At 35.7% G+C, this 17,031-nt stretch overlaps 1 protein-coding gene across 17 annotated transcripts in view; it reads right to left on the bottom strand.

The window, feature by feature from the left end:
• Positions 1-1,193: 1,193 nt before the first annotated feature.
• The window catches only part of LOC131071280 (ultraviolet-B receptor UVR8), a 157,713-nt gene continuing 141,875 nt past the window's right edge, over positions 1,194-17,031 (bottom strand). Inside the window, exons 8-14 of one of the 17 annotated variants that reach the window (XM_058007063.2) lie at positions 3,574-3,756; positions 3,373-3,463; positions 2,831-2,874; positions 2,664-2,705; positions 2,181-2,213; positions 2,014-2,079; positions 1,194-1,859 (exon numbers count right to left, since the gene is read on the bottom strand). In XM_058007063.2, the coding sequence (XP_057863046.1) occupies positions 1,767-1,859; positions 2,014-2,079; positions 2,181-2,213; positions 2,664-2,705; positions 2,831-2,874; positions 3,373-3,463; positions 3,574-3,756 (552 nt within the window). In that variant the 3' untranslated portion in view covers positions 1,194-1,766. Of the gene's footprint in view, positions 2,080-2,180; positions 2,214-2,663; positions 2,706-2,817; positions 2,956-3,372; positions 3,464-3,573; positions 3,757-17,031 lie in introns of those variants that run through there. The other 16 variants (XM_058007052.2, XM_058007053.2, XM_058007055.2 and 13 more) reach the window with 16 other exon arrangements.

Raw genomic sequence — 17,031 nt, 5'->3', positions numbered from 1 at the left:
TAATTGATGACTTACAACAATAGTGGTGAGTCAACACCAATCATTGCCCCAAGAGCAAAACTAATCAATATCATCCTAATATAATAAACCATGACTGTGCATGTCATTGATCATGAGCAACAATAATTAATTTTATCCTAGTATGATGAACAATGATTATGCATGCCATTGATGACACAATAATGGTGAGTCAAATTTGGATAACACAACACTACTTTGGCTCTTCATTGAGTTTGTTTTCACTACACATGCACAATAAATGTATGCAATCTCTACGTCTTTATATTTCTTCTCCTATCCACTATCTTTGGGCACACATTCCTTTTCTTGCAATTTGAGCAAAATCCTTTCACAATGAAGTCAATAAGCTCCTCAACAATGTCTCTAGCCACCACCTTGACAGTTTCTGATACCTTGAAGACAAAGGCAAAACAAATCTTATGTAATTTCTATAAAATCATTCCTGTACATAGATCAAATTTGTGAATCAAGTCAAGTTTGCATCAGCTAACTTGTAGGGCTCTAGATTGATCTGTCATTTTTTGTGATTGAAAACTTTTGAAACATTCGTCAGAACAAGGCACACATTTATTTCTCACTGCAATAAATTGATTTAGAATAGTGTCAGCTACATTTATCATCATTGATCCTATAAAACTAAGTAGACCGATTTCATTCATTGAACTTTCATGCATTTATTTCAATCTCTTTAGAGTTTGTCATTTAAGATAATTTGTTCTTAATTAACTTACAACTATTAATATGTCTATTTCTAACTCAAGACCGATTTCATTCATTGAACTTTCATGCATTTATTTCAATCTCTTTAGAGTTTGTCATTTAAGATAATTTGTTCTTAATTAACTTACAACTATTAATATGTCTATTTCTAACTCAAAAATTAGACCAGTAGCGAGTTTCCAACCCACTAAGTCGATTTTAATAAAATCTTTCATGTTACTACTACCATTGCAATTCAGTGTCTCTATATTTAGTTGATGATTCGACAGGCATGCATTTTCATGTAATTACATGTTTGTTATTGACATGGAATATGTGATACTTCACAAAATCAATCTCTTCAAATATTTCATCGTTTAGTGAATAATATAGAGACAATTCGACTGAAAAGAGATGAATTCATCGGGATTAAAATTAAATAGAATTTTTAAAAAATTGTACCCATATTGCTTTATATGTGTCTGCCAGCTGCAGATAAGCACTGCCAAATATCTACAAAAAAAGGGAGAAGAATTATACCGTACACAAGAAAAATAACAAACAAATTCAACAGTTTTTGAACTTCATCGACATGTCCCACACAAGTACTGAAGCTATGAAAAGTCGATATGTATGAACCAGAGGATGGGTATTCTTGCCTGCAAAAGAAACTACGGATTGCCCACAGAAGAGGTACAAATGTACTCCACATAAGAAAAACCGGCGTCTGAATTAGAAGACATATTTTTTGAAGTCAAAGGTTTGGAACTTCATAAGGTACAAATTTGAATAATATGTGAGGTAAATAGAAAAATAGTACTCTTATGGAGTCCTAAAAAGGAAAGTCATACACCGAACTGGTGTCTTACTTGGCAGTGAGCTAGAAAAAACTAGCTTTGCCTTATTGGTTAAGGATTGACACAATTTGAAAGAGAGATTTGTTTCCAACCCAATATCATTCTTACATAAATCTCCCATCCTTCAATCTTTGTTTAAAATTGAGCAATCTCTTTAGCAGTCCAAGCCTGCTTCTGATGGGTTTCCAATCAAGTTGCCACTATAGAATCGAGCTTGACATGGGAGGTCCGGCAGCCACATGTTTTTCTGTATTCATCCCCTACGTCAAGAACATACGAAAACTTTGGACAATGTTTTTGTCAGCACAATATAATTATTATCTAGAAGCTATAAACATGACCTATAACATATTTAATAGATTTGTAGTCAGCTGGAAAGACTAAGACAAAGATCTCTATAAATAAAATTTGAGATCATGAACAATTCACTCTTTACATATTGATCGTACAGATGTTTCTGAGTGGAAACTGGAGCAAATAGTACTTCTAACATCTTTCGGCCCTGGAAAAGATGAAAAACACTCAGAACTCTTCATATAAACAATTAAATCTTTGTTATTTGCATCTACAAGATTATCTATGTTGTACAATTTGCAAAATTACCAACATTGTGTGCCGTATACATACAATCCACACCTGTGGAAACAAGGCAGCAAGATATGAACAATCTGCATACCTACTATTAAATGGACTCTAAACTTTTAAGGGATGAGTTGCACACGACATTTATAAAATATGCTGCATCATAGCTCAGAACCCAATAAGTATGATTTACAAAATATACGGTGTAGAAGTGTGGAACTCAATATACACTCGGCATAAAAATTTCCACTCGCCATAAAAAATTCCGTGGCTAGTTGGAAAGTCCCAAAAGCCAAATGTAAAGTACCTAATCTTGTTTAACATCAAAACCAAAACTGAATATAGCTCCAAGAAAAATACACAACCCGTGGTATCTACCACTGGATGGCTGAGCATTACCAATCTTGTGATTTTACCCCTGACAATTTATTGGGAATTTGCTGATGCTAATGTATGCCACCATCCACATGCAACACTCGTAACAAAGCAATTTCCAAAAGGTACCTCACAAGGAATATTTCTATCGATGGCATCACCCAAGCCAAGCTGCATAAACAAAAAGAGCACAACTATTAGTATAAAACAAAATGCCTGCAATCTTCAAAAGCTTAAAAAGGCATTCCATGAACACAGATGTAAGAAAACCAAAAATACGTACACAAGGCATATACCTGTCCATACTTGTTCCAACCCCAGGAAAACACCTTTCCATTTTCTTCAAAAGCCAAAAAACATTGTGAACTACATCAGCATTCCTACCATACATTTTCAGAAACTTGATAGGAACCCATAGCATCTATTCAATTAGAGAAAAGATGATTGCATAAGAAACCATATATTTTAGGGAAGCATCAGATCATTTTTGTTCTGAAAGCCAAAGACATAAACCTCTAACCAGTAACTGCCAAATATATGGAGCCAAATTTATTAGTTTCTATGGTGCGCACCAAAGGTGTGCACCTTGGAATACTACATGAAGCACTTCACATCAAGGAACCAAATTTATTAGTTTCTATGCCATTAAAAAATTGATAGAAAAGAGTGAGACATTATTGCATAATTGATTGAGTCACGCAAATAACAATGGCATTCTGTTATATTGTAAAAGTCTTAGTTTTAAAGGAAAGAAAGAAAATGAAATTCATAAAACCATCAATAAAATGGTAAAATACAGGGTAAAATAAACAAAATGGTAGGATACAAGGTACAATACCTGTACTTATAGCACTGTGTCGAGCCCCGCAGGAAATAATTTTAGCATGTTGGTTCTCCAAACTTGATGCCTCTAAAAGCCTTGGAAACATCTGAGAACACACATTTCTCAGGCATCAGTCAAGGAAGTCTTTAATAAATCACCTTACAACAAAAACATGCAGATCATTTTACATTTACAACAGGACTGAATTGCACAGACCTCAGCCTGTTCTCCACCTGTTCCAAGTTGACCAAACTGATTCCCACCAAAGGCGTAAACGTCTCCTGTAGCAGTGATACAGATTGTATGCCACAAACCAGCAGCCACTGCCTGTACTTGCAAGCCTCCAAGAGATGAAACATAGGTGGGACTAAGCTCATCTTCCGTGAAACCTTGTCCACACTACAAACAATAAAATTCAACAATCAAAAAACCATGTAGTAATTGAACATGCACGCATTTAAGTAAACATCAGTGGCAACAATCTGAACATTTGTAGTTCATTAAAGTTATCCGAATTGTTTATCTAACCAGATATTTCACCCCCTCAATCAGATTGATTGCTTTTTAATATCATTGTAGCAGGGTATTATAGCGACTCATCACTTTTTAATGGGTTTTCATCCCACCTTGGAAAATGCACATATTGTGTTGGATACTACTTGTACAGAGTTTACGGGTATGAGCTAATGGCTTGCTCTTGTTCTTAGCAATGTTCAATACTGAAGTGCAAGTATTTTTAGGAGACTTGATTTAAAATCAAAAGCTACCTAGGTTGACATATAATTGCTTCTCTTCACCACATGGCTTTGTAACATGTTTTTACAAATGCGCTAAAAGTTGTTCGATATGATAACTTTATAGTTCTGGAATAAGTTAAAAACTGATCAAAACAAGTATTTTATACACTCTTGAGAAACAAATTGTATAATTTGTGAACTATGCTTGAACTAATATATGGTAAGTAACATTATACCTCTTGCCTGTTAGAATAAATCACCTGAAACTGATAATACAAGAAATATTATAATTCGTAATATTTGTTTTTTAGACTGAACAAAGTGGTTACCAATTTTACTTTGATTCTATTCTGATTCTAAAACATCTTCAAAAATGACAGAGAAAATAAGGTATAATTTTATGTTGTACATTGTACCCTTAACAATTACTCGTTTTGTTAGTCCAAAGAAGTAATATTTCTTGAAACTAACACACGAAATGATATTCAGGAGATAGAGGGAAGTCTAATGGAACATCTTGCAATTATCTTCTCCAGGCTGGAAACTGCAAACACAGCTTCCAAATTTCCTCTTCATTTCAAATTCGGCCAAGGGTCTAATCACCATGTCTCATCATAGAAACTGATTCTGATAATACAAGAAATATCAAAGTTGTTAATAGATAGGTCATTAGAATTGACTAAGTGGTTACCATTTCACTTCAAGTCTATGCTGATTTCAAAATTCTTCACAAAGAACAGAGAAAATATGGTATAATTTTACATTGGACATTGTACCCTGAACAATTACCAGATTTGTTTTGGCATATTAAGACCAAAGAAGATATTATTTCTTGAATTAAAATCACACAGAAAGTCTCATACATAATGACAAGAAATTGGACAGAAATGGCACTTTAATGAACTGCTGTGTCATCAAATGGAACATCTTGCAATTATCTTATCCAAGATGGAAACTGTAAACGCAGCTTCCAAGTTTCCCTTGAATTTCAAATCTGACCAAAGGTTTACCCACCATGCCCCATCATAGAAACTCCTCTGGATTTTTGGACAAAAGGACATTACTTCATTTTGTTTATGAAAAGTATACTGCTAAGAAAAATGCTGAAAATTTAAATGATTCCAAGAAATATCGTATTATCGTGGAAAAAGTCAATAGAGGATATCTTTACACAGGGCCATTGTGATCAACATTGTATATCTGAAGTTTTTAAAGATTCTATATAAAATGTTTTATTCATTAAAAAATATCAGGCTGTTTAATCATAAACTCATTTTGCAAATGTTCATTTCTCAGGTAAGTAACATCCAGCTAAAATCTAGCAGACCTAACAATTATTAACAGACTTAGAAGAGCATATACTTACGTTGCATATAAGACATTAGGCACTTACTTGCATTAATTGCTATAGGTAAAAGTGCAAAACAAAGGCTAATAAATAGAGCTCATGCTTGCAAGTTGAAGATTCCTTAAAAGTTGATTTTTCCATTGTCTTTTAACCGTCTATTCTTTTTGTAAAGAAATTACTCTTATTTTTGGTAAAAAGGAGTAATTTTGGTTTACAATCTATATATGAATGCAGTTTGTGTTCTTACCACAAGCTTCTTGGTGCAAATATCTGATTAGTACAGTTCCATAATTAAGCTGTCATCTAAAACTTGTCAGCTTCTAAAATCTATTTTCAATCTCCCTGGAAAAGAGGGATAAAGAAACTAAATTTAAAAATTAGCATGCAACAGTCCTGCCCTATGTCCATATCTACTTGTCTTGTGCATCTTATTGATCAGCTATTTGGTACATGTTGTGTCCTAAACACACACACCATTGCAAATGGGGACCCCTCTTTCTTTTTGCTTGTTAGCTTGGTTGTTTTGCTTAGCTTGGCAGTAATTTTGGTCTCCTAGCTGTTGGGAGAAGGTAGCAATGTCTTATCAATCCAGAAGAAAACATTGATCAATCCATGAAATAAGTAAGAGTGCAAAGGTTCATCCTTGGGAAAGGTCTGTTCAAGTCAGGAATGGGTATGTCGAGTCAGGAATTCCAAGTCCAGGATAAGGAATGAACAAACAATCCGCCATCCAATTTAGGAAAATTCCTTGCTTAGGATTAGGAATGAATAATCAATCCTCAAGGAAACTAGGAAAATCCAGGATTTGAACAAGGAATGAGCAATTGATCCAAGGTACACAAGAGAATCCAGAATTTTAGTAGGGAATGAATGGTAAATCCAAAGAATAAATAGCCTTCAAATAGGGAATATATCCACTAAGTTCACTTGACAAGACATGAAATTTGATAAAGAGAAGTGAAGGTTATCAAGGATGGAATGATGAATCCAAGTGCTCAAATAAAAAATTATCCAAGAGAGGTCTAATTTCTGACCCTCTATTGGATACATTTTCAAGTCCACAATAAGATCATAAAATTCTAAAAATGAAATGAGGATTCTCTCCTTGGAACAAAACTGAAATGAGGATTTTATCCTTTGAACAAAACGAAATAAGGATTTTATTCATGAAATTAAAACAAAATCTGGAAAATAAGCATAGATTAGAAAGAGAAAATGAAGGAAAACTTCCAAGTTTAAGTCATAAGGGCAAAGAAAAATCCATATCCAACTCCAATTTCTGCTCAAAAATCCTTGGACAAGATAAATTTGAGCTGGGAAATCTAAGGAGAAGGTGAAATCTCACTCAAAAATCTGTGTCTATGTTGGATTTCCGCCTGGGAATCCAGGAGTAAGTTGCATCTCCGCCCAAAAATCTGTGATCACCTATAATTTCCACTCAGAAATACTTGCACATATGAGATTCACACTCGACAATCCAAGAACAGGTCAAGATTCTGCCAAAGAGCCAAGCAAGGTAAAACGTGATGAAGTGGGAACCAGCCTGAGATAAAATATGAGATTCACACTCAACAATCCAAGAACAGGTAGACATTCTACCAAAGAGCCAAGCAAGGTAAAACGTGATGAAGTGGGAACCAGCCTGAGCTAAAATGGAATACAAACGCTAGAGTGAAGAGGCCGACTTGTTATAAGGTGGATATAATTATCAATTTCGAATTTAAAAGAACAAAAAGAATCTTTTCCTAGCCAACCTTTCTCAAAAGATGGAGCGACTGTCATTTGGGGTGCCTATAACAAGCAAGATTCAAACAATCATTTTTCCACATCAATTCAAAATTTCAAAGTGAATTCCAGTAGAGCAAACAAGGAGTGAATTCAATAGCAGATAGGTGCAAATTCAATGCAAGGAAATCATACCCCAAGCGAGTATTGAAGGAGAAAGAAGTAAGTGTTGACGTTGAAAGCTGAGAGGAGATTATTTTTGAAAGGAAAAACTAGTCATTCACATGTAGATCCAAGCAAATTCCTCATCAATTTGAACATTTACCAAATTTAGAACATCATTTTTAGAGAATTTCCAAGTCATTTCCTGACCATTAGAGGTAAAATCAGAATGTCATTATGGTTCAATTTTCTGGAAATTTTATAAAAAAGGTAAGGACAAGGGTTTTACAAGGGTTTGTGAAGCATCTTATGAGGCAATTTTTGGGAATTCTTGATGACACTATGAAAATCCAAATGATTTTGTTCCTTAGGAAGTTTGTTTCACAATTCCATTTTGAAGATTAATTTTCACCTGACCATTAGAGGTAAAATCAGAATGTCATTATGGTTCAATTTTCTGGAAATTTTATAAAAAAGGTAAGGACAAGGGTTTTACAAGGGTTTGTGAAGCATCTTATGAGGCAATTTTTGGGAATTCTTGATGACACTATGAAAATCCAAATGATTTTGTTCCTTAGGAAGTTTGTTTCACAATTCCATTTTGAAGATTAATTTTCATGAAAATTCTTTTATAGTTCTTCAATGAAATTAGGAAGGTAAGATTTTGAATTTTCATTTTCTTATCTTGAATTTCTTGCAATTCATTCAAGGAATTCCATAATTAATATAGGGATTTATTCACAATTGTAATCCAAGGAACTTTCTCTCTTTTCAGGAATGATTGCGTGGAATGATGGCGAATGGAGGATGAAGAGGCAAGAATGTGAGGGAAGATAAGATCAAAATATTTAAGAAGATGACAATGAAGGACATCATAGCATGAAAGAAATCACAGAAGATTCTGAATATGAAGATGGAAATGCATAATGAAGATCAAAGAAGGCATTTTGAGAAAGGAGTTTTTGCTCTTGAGCAGATAATTTCAGAAGAGTTTATCAAAGTTAGAAACTCATTCGCCGGAGATATAAAGAATGGTATCATATCTGATAAAGATGATGGGAATATGAACCATCATGATCAATCAAAAACCAGATGATGTTGAGTATCAAGAGGTATTGCTGGAGACGCAGAGACTTCTTTATGATGACATAGAAGTGGAGTTAAAATCAAAGAGCTAGATGTAGAAAGGAGAAAATTTGCAAAACATGCAAGCTGAGGTGGCACCTACTCACCTCCACCAATCAAATAATCCAAGGTCAACATGTCCAAATTCATCGAACTTTACTCATCCAAAGAAGAGGAGATGGATGTAGAGGAGGCATTAAATGCAATATTACAACCTTTCTTATTGGTTCTTTCTCTAAAGAAAATGTATTCAAAGACTTTCAATTTTCTCATTGGTTGGTATTAAATGTATGAAGTGTTAGTTATAACTGACCCCACCTTAGGGTTTTATTGTTTAATTTTTGCCACTGATTTAGAATCAATCTAGGGCCTTGGTTTGTAATTAAGAAGTCTATAAAAGGCTTGGCCTTTTCATTTGTAAAGGTTAATAGTAGTAGTAGTAGGAGGATATTAGAAATTGTTGTCGAGGCTATGCTAGAATAAATAAATAATTCTCATTGAAGATATGTTGAAAATTTGTATGAAGTTTCAACATTTTGCATAGTATTTACTTCTCAAGTTTTAGTTGAAGTTTATTGATTTTAATGGAGAAATGTGAAGATCAATACCATTTGTAGTTTGTTGATTGCAAATTGCAGTGGATGGTTAGTTTGAAGTTTTGAACCTCATTTTGGCAATAGTTTGATTGTGGATATTCACTTGGATGCAGGTATTTGGATGGAGGTTTACAATATGAAAATCTTTCACTACCTTCGAAGATTGCACTCTTTCTATGGCATTGTGAGCTATCTTTGGTAAGTAGAAAGTCGTTCCATAAGGAATTTGTCTATCTAAGATTCTAAAGCACTATCCATTATCATCATTGTTCATAGATCCTAAATTAGATTCTCTAACCCTTACCCTTTTGACCATTTGTTTGAAAGGTTCGAGTTAGTTTAGAAGGAAATCACTTAGATCGCCATGACAGATGTTCAAAGTTTCAGCTTTGTAGAGTGTAAGTCCCTTTGTGTAAACAGCATATCACATCATTTCACTGAGACTATCCATTGCACATCAAGACCAGACAGTACGAAACTCGGGGTAACCTTATTTGATCATATCTTTAGCATTTGAGGTTTCCTTATTCAAAAGAGGATAGAATACTCAGTGCATTTTATTTTGTGTGGGAGTGTCATGAAACACCCATCAATAGTACCCACACAATTACAAGGTTGAATGTGGCACATTCCTGATTTATAACTTTGTACATGAGCAATAAGCTGGGCTGAAGTTATGTAATTGACAGACAACTTCAAATTTTGCTTTTGACTACCAACTTGTGCACAACTAAGATAATCCTCAATATAGAAAGGTTACCCTTGTCATATTCTTGATAGAAATGATTGATTTTTTTTCATTTACTTGTATGTAATGTGGATAAAGATTGTGCACAGCTAATATAATCCTTAATATAGAATAAGAGTTTCCTTGATTATGGTGAGGGTTTGATCAATTCAGACTCTTGATAGAAATGATTGATTTGATTTTTTTCATTTACTATTACAACATTTTTTCAGTTAGTGTAATGTCCCCAATTTTAGCCTTTTGGCTAATAGGAGTAATAAGGAGAAATTAATTAAATTAATTTCTTATAATGTCGTTAAAATAAATTAATTATTAAAAGTGACTTTATATTTAATTAAAAAGTGACTTAAGTTTAAAAATTAAAAATAATTAAAAGTCACTTAATAATATAAAATAAATAAAGTGTACTTACCCTCTTCTAGAAGCCTCTCATGATGGGTTATGGAAAAAGATAAATAGAAGAGGGTAAGAGATGGAAAAGGGAGATTTGGAGAATTGGATATGAAGAAATGACTAATGCGTGGCATTGGTGGAATCTCTGAGGACGCAAACCTTCAGCAGATTGGATAGAAGGGCTGGACGAAACCCTAGTTCTTCATCTTGGGGGTAGATTCGTGACGGAATCTACATCAGCGCCTAATTTGTGAAGTCTTATCTCGAAGACAAATTTGCATTAGAGTGGGAGACATTTTAAGTCTTCCAATTTGAGCTTAAAGGAGACTATTTGTATCAGATTTGCAGCAGTACTTCAGACATGCAGGATTGAGAGATTATCTTGTGTTGGCCTTACTTTCCATACACTCAATTGACAGCGATTCATCTAGAGTATCAAGGCGATATTTATTGAGATAATTAGAAGGCAGATTGAAGGGTTACATCTTGCTGTTATCAGAGGTTGCAGACCCCTTTGGTACCCACATAGCGACTCCTATCTTATGATTGATGCATCGAACCTCCTTACTAATGGTTGCAGATTGGAGAGGAGACCTAGGCGGCATCATTAATGGTATTTATTGGAAGTTAGAGTGCCCATATTAATTTATTGGAGAGGCCCGAACCAGATCTGGTCTGCCACCTCCTTGGACCCTCGATTTCACCCCTAGACACTTATCATTGCCCAAAGATCATCATAAAGGTCTAGCGCTGCTATGGGAGGAGACATCCGATCAGGTTAAAGGCAATCTTGGAGTCATCTAAGTGCAGTGACAACAATATCTCTGAGCATTCACTTACAGCAGTCAAGGGGACAGCTCTTGTGGAATGATTTGACATTAGAAAGACTAAAAGAGATCCCAGCAACTAGGGCGATCTCTTTGGTGGAGACTGAAGTAAATTTGGCTGACATATACTGAGATCTCAGTCCACATATTACAACAGCAGGGGCAATTTTTGTAGAAGACCGATTTGGCACATTAGAAGGTCTTGGACATTGGATATTGATTACTTCCTCAAGGCGGCATTATCAGGTTCATTTACAAATAGCTTTCCTTGTAATTTTCAGTATGAAATTATGAATACTTGAGTGTAGTTGCAGTCCTTGTATCTTCAGAAGTCTGAAAATTGTACATTGATGACAGTCCATATAATTCTATTTTAGCTGCCTATATCATGTTCCCAAGCTGTCAATGTAATGCTTGTTTATCTAATATATGAAATAAAGGAAGGAGTTTTGGGTTTGCACTTCATTTCACTATCTTTCTGAGGATGTAAGACAAGTGTTTGACAAAATGATCGTTTGCTGTTAGCTCTTGTTTTGAGGGATCATAATCATATGAATCAATTATATATGCGTCTATTGATCATTATCAGTCTTGAGGAAACACTGAAGTTGCTTGTCCTTGAGATATTTATGTGTATTGGTCAATATTACAGTCTGAAAACATTAACAGCATAATTTCAAAACTACATAACACACAATTTGGACAGCAATATCCCTTGATTTCAGTCTCGAAAAGGATGGGGGATATTACAGTTAGATGTCCAGGCAATTGGTTATGTTACATGCAGGAATGAGTCAAAGATGTGTATGAATACAAGACAGAAAACAATCATGTTTTGAGAGAAAAAGACAGTAGTCAACTCTAGGTTGTGTACATGAACTAAACCAACCAAAGAAATGCCATATTTGTATGCCAAATATGGCATTTCAAGGGGAATAAATTGCAATTGGTACAAGTAAAGACAGCACACAAATGCACAATATTCTTGGGGAAAGTTCAATAGGATAGTGAAAATTTGCAATTGTTAAAAAAAAGGATAATTCATAAAAATTAACAAGCTCCTAACTGGAAAATAAATCACTGTAGATCAAACTCAACAAACATTATGCTTCTTTGTCACCTATAAAATACAGTACAGGCAAAGGAGCTAAAATTTGGTAGCAAATGCAGTAGAAACTTAGACAAAAAGATCACCAACAGATAATCTATTACAATTTCCAAGAAAGGCTGAACCCTATGCCCAATTGAAGCTTTAATAACTTCTCTTATTGTGAGAACCAAAAAACAATAATATATGGCAGATCCACAAGATAACAAAAACAAAATAATAGAATGAATCCGCAAGTAAGAGCAGAATATATCAGATCATACGTTGAGCAAAACAAATGCTAAATATTGAATATCAGACTGAGCCACTTTGAGGGTACAACCTCCATAGTTCTACAATAAAAATAGAATTCACATTATTATATCCAAACACCACATCGCTGCCTCCTATATATAGCATTATTAGACTATAATGATCTCATAATCCCAACGAGGCTGACTACAACTGTAATTATGAAATATAGGAACTATCGAATGACCAAGACTAAGGTTATGCATACCATAACAGGGGAAGAACAGAAAATTACTATTACAGAAGAATGGAAAATATGCTCATAACTTTGGGATTCACGATTTTGGGTGGTAATGTGATTGGAAGCCAAATGGATCCAAGGTCATAACCTTAACAAGCTTTGCCAAGTAGTTTTGAAGTTATTTATGATGAAATCTAGGGAAGTGACACAGGTTTTGAAGCCTTAATCCACAAGGGCTCATTATAGGAGAATAGAAAATACAGTCACTTCTACCATAGGAGAATGGGGGAAGGTGGGCAAATTGCTATTATAGGATAACAGATAAATATGCTCATAAATTTGGGATTCACAATTTTGAGCGGTAATGTGATTGGAAGCTAAATGCATCCAAGGTCATAACATTTACAAGCTTTGCGAAGTAGTTTTGAGGTAATTGATAGAATAACCAAGGATGCTGAAATCTAGGGGAGTGACACAAGTTTTGGAGCCTTCATCTGCAAGGCCTCATTTAATTTGGGTATCTCCAATTTTCACTATGAGTGATAGAGGTAAATTATTGGGTTGGAATGATATCTCATTGAGAATCATTGATTCTAGAGTGAACTTAAGGAATAAGGAGTGGTCTACAAGTTGGTCAATTTGAATGGATAGCTCCTATCATTATTGCAAAATGCTTTTATCAAAGCCATGAAGAGGGATTTTTGTGCCACAAGATAAGGAAATAGGGATGGTCATCTCAATAAAAAGCTTCACATGCTTGTTACAATGTGTGGACAAGGTTCTCATAAGCTCAAGAAGTAGGAATTCACTATAAAGATTGCATAATGATGCAAATTGCATAACCTACAAATTTATCACTATGTTTTGCACTAATTTTAGAATCCATCTCCCCGAGCATGTTTTATGGTTCATTTGGCCCTATCTTAGCCTTTATTCCATTCTGCCAACATGAGCTCCATGTTTTTGTATGTCTTTAAGTTTTCCATGTAAGTGTTATGTTTTTTGTGTCAACCTAATGCCATAGTACATACCATAGATGGACTACTCGCTGAGTTTTTGGGCCAGGCGAGTAGATTTGACTTCTACTTGCCAAAAACGAGTTTTTGGCAAAAACGCAGTGAGTTCGAGTTAAAAACTCGCCCGTCTACTTCCATGAAGCCGAAAACGGCAGAAAGAGAAATGATTTTTTGTTTTTTGATTGGGTTTTGGGCTGAGAAGGGGGAAGTTGACTTGAGGTGACTTGCAAGGTGATTTGGAGTGATTTTTGAGTGATTCCAAGTGGATTTGAAGAGAATTTGAAGGGAAAATCAGATTCCCAGGTTAGTTTTTTTATTTTTTTTCTATGCTTTTTTAAAACAATTTGTTTATTTTTTGTTGCATTTAGATGGATTAGAAATGATTCCTAGGTAGTCTAAATCCTTTCTAATTTATTTGCACAAGATTTAACACTAGATTTGACAAGTTTTGTTGAATTTTCACAATTTTTTTGAAGAATCTAGTTTTCAAAAAAAAATTCAAATCCTACTATTTTTTTTAAAAAACTTTGAATGATGTCTAAATTTATTTAAACTAATGTAGATAGTTTGCTAAATTGTTTAACTAAAATGTTAAATTTTTTTTCACTTTGTATGTGTAGGTTAAGTAAGCATTAATCATGGCAAGGGAGCAATGGCCACTAGATCCACGCCCATCTGGATATATCGGCACCCGTCCTAGAGGTGCTAGAGATGGGGCATGGAGGTATGCCTGTGAGGGACCCGATCTTGGATCAGTTATATGCATAAAGTGTGAGAAAATACTTCATGGAGGCATCAACCGCCTCAAATACCACCTTGCAGGAATAGACAGGCATGATGCTAGAGCATGCCCTGGGACCAATGAAGAAATAAAAAGACAAATGAATGCCCTACTTGCAGCTGGGGAAGAGAAGAAATTGCAAGGGGAGAGAGAAAAGCTAGCCATGAGATCAGCCATAGCTGAATCTCAAGGTGTTTCTATTGACATTGAAGAGGAACAAGAAGCACTTAAGGGCATAGTGGGCTCTCGGTGTGGCCCACGTATCCGCAAACCCACCACCACCTTGCCCATCGCTTTTGCTTCCTCTAGTAGAATACTTGACACTGTTCCACTTCCATCATCACGATCAGGGTCCATAGGTGATTATTTTGTGCCCAAAAACACACCTGGAGCACAACCATCATTAGAGGCCACTGGATGGAATAAAGAGGTACATGAGAAAACCGACATTGTAGCAGCTGATTTTGGGTACTTCAACAACATTCCATTCAATGTGGCGGACAATCCTTATTGGCTGAATTTGGTGACTGCTATGACAGTTTCAGGGAAGGGGTACAAGACCCCTTCTCGCAAGGATTTGAGTGGGAGGTTAGTAAATTACTACATAGTCCACTTGATTTCATTTTTAATTATTTTTTAGATTTCTTGTTTATTAAATCAAAATTGTGTACTAAGACCTAATTTCACTTTGCTCTTACAGGTTGCTCACAAATGCAATTACCAGGGCAAGAGAAGTGATGGAGGATCAAAAAATTGAATGGGCAAATTATGGCTGCACCATTCTTTCTGATGGGTGGACAGATTGCAAGAACCACACCATCATCAATTTTTTGGTTGCTTGCAAGGACAATGTAGTGTTCTTGAAATCTGTTGATGCCTCCAGCAAGGTGAAAAATGCAAAAACATTGGCTAGAATGTTGGAGCATGTCATCATGGAGGTGGGGGTAGAGAATGTGGTGCAAATCATCACAGATAATGCTGCAGCATATGTGTCAGCAGGTAGAATTCTTTTAAATTATCACCTTTAGGCATTAGCAATATTTTCATTTATTGTGGCTTTGTTTTACTTGGTTGCATATTTCTTAAGAATAAATTCTTCTTTGGTAGAAAGAATCCTCCAAGAGAGGCACCCCACTCTTTTTTGGACACCTTGTGCAACACATGTCCTTGACCTTCTTTTAGAAGACATAGGAAAACTTGAGTGGGTGACTCCTGTTGTGGAAGATGCAAGGAGGATCACCAAATATATTTACAATCACCCTTGGGTCCTAAATTTGATAAGACAGCACACCCAAGGGAAAGATTTGGTGAGAGCTGGTGTCACAAGGTTTGCAATGATTTTCTTGACGTTGCAAAGCCTTAACTTGCCTTATTCAAAGAAGCCTGAAGGAGAGGTTGTCGCATGCATAGTCTTCGACAGCCAATTTGCACAAAGGGCTGCAGAGATTGTGAAGGTTGTTACTTGAAAACTTTAATTTTTAAATTTTAATTATTCTTGATTCAAGTCTCTCATTACTAATTTGTAACTTCATTATTTAATCTTTCTGTAATTTTTATTTTTCAATTGTAGGTGTCAGAGCCCTTGGTTCGAGTTCTTCGCTTGGTGGATGGGGATAAAACCCCAATGGGATATCTTTATAAGGCCATGGATAGGGCCAAGGAGTCTATCAAAAATTACTACAAGGGGGAGAGACTCAAATTTGATCCCATTTGGGAAATTGTTGATAGGAGGTGGAACAATCAGCTCCACCAACCCACAGCAGGGTACTTCCTCAACCCTCGTTTTAGGTTCGAGGGTTCTTACTCAGATCCGAATGGAGAGGTCATGGAGGGCCTCAGTACATGCATTGAGAGGATGGTACCCGATGTTGAGGAGAGAGACCTCATTGTGAGTGAGCTCCAAAATTATGAGGGAGGAAGGGGTAAGCTATTCTCTTCAGAGATAGCTAGGAGAGGAAGAACCACTCAAACCCCAGGTATAATATTTTCCATTTGGATTTTGGGATCTAAAATGATTGATAAATTATGTTTTCTCTTTTCTCTTTGCTTTCTAACTTTTCCATTTTTTTTTTTTTGCAGATGCTTGGTGACAAAATTGGGGTGGAAACACCCCACATCTCAAAAAATTTGCCCTCAAAGTCTTATGTCATCCTTGCAGTTCATTCAATTGTGAGCGCAATTGGAGCTTGTTTGAAGCAATCCACACGAAGAAGAGGAGCAAATTAGCGCAGAAATGGCTCAATGACCTTGTCTACATGCAATATAATCTTCGATTGCGCGTAAAGAAGGTAGAGGAACTAGAAGGTGGTCCAACTGACTTGGATGATATAGATCCTTACAGTGATTGGACATCACAGGAGCAACCTCCATTGTTTTCTGACACTGACAACACTGATTTGGAGAGGCAGGCTATGGAGGGGGAGGGGGGTGGATTTGGTTTCACGATGGATGACATTGAGGAGGAAGAGGATGAGGATGAGGATTCATTGCCAGTGCCAAAAGCAGGTGGAGACATAGCTTCATCCAAGATGGAGGATGCGCCAGCCATACCGAGCGAGGAGGCACAGTCACGCCCACAGCAGACTTATACGACTAGACCCTCTAGTTCTACCTCTCCCCAAGCTTTTGCTAGAGCT

Source organism: Cryptomeria japonica, chromosome 8 (assembly GCF_030272615.1).
Source record: "Cryptomeria japonica chromosome 8, Sugi_1.0, whole genome shotgun sequence".
Taxonomy (NCBI): Eukaryota; Viridiplantae; Streptophyta; class Pinopsida; order Cupressales; family Cupressaceae; genus Cryptomeria; species Cryptomeria japonica.
This window is presented reverse-complemented; position numbering and strand designations above follow the sequence as displayed.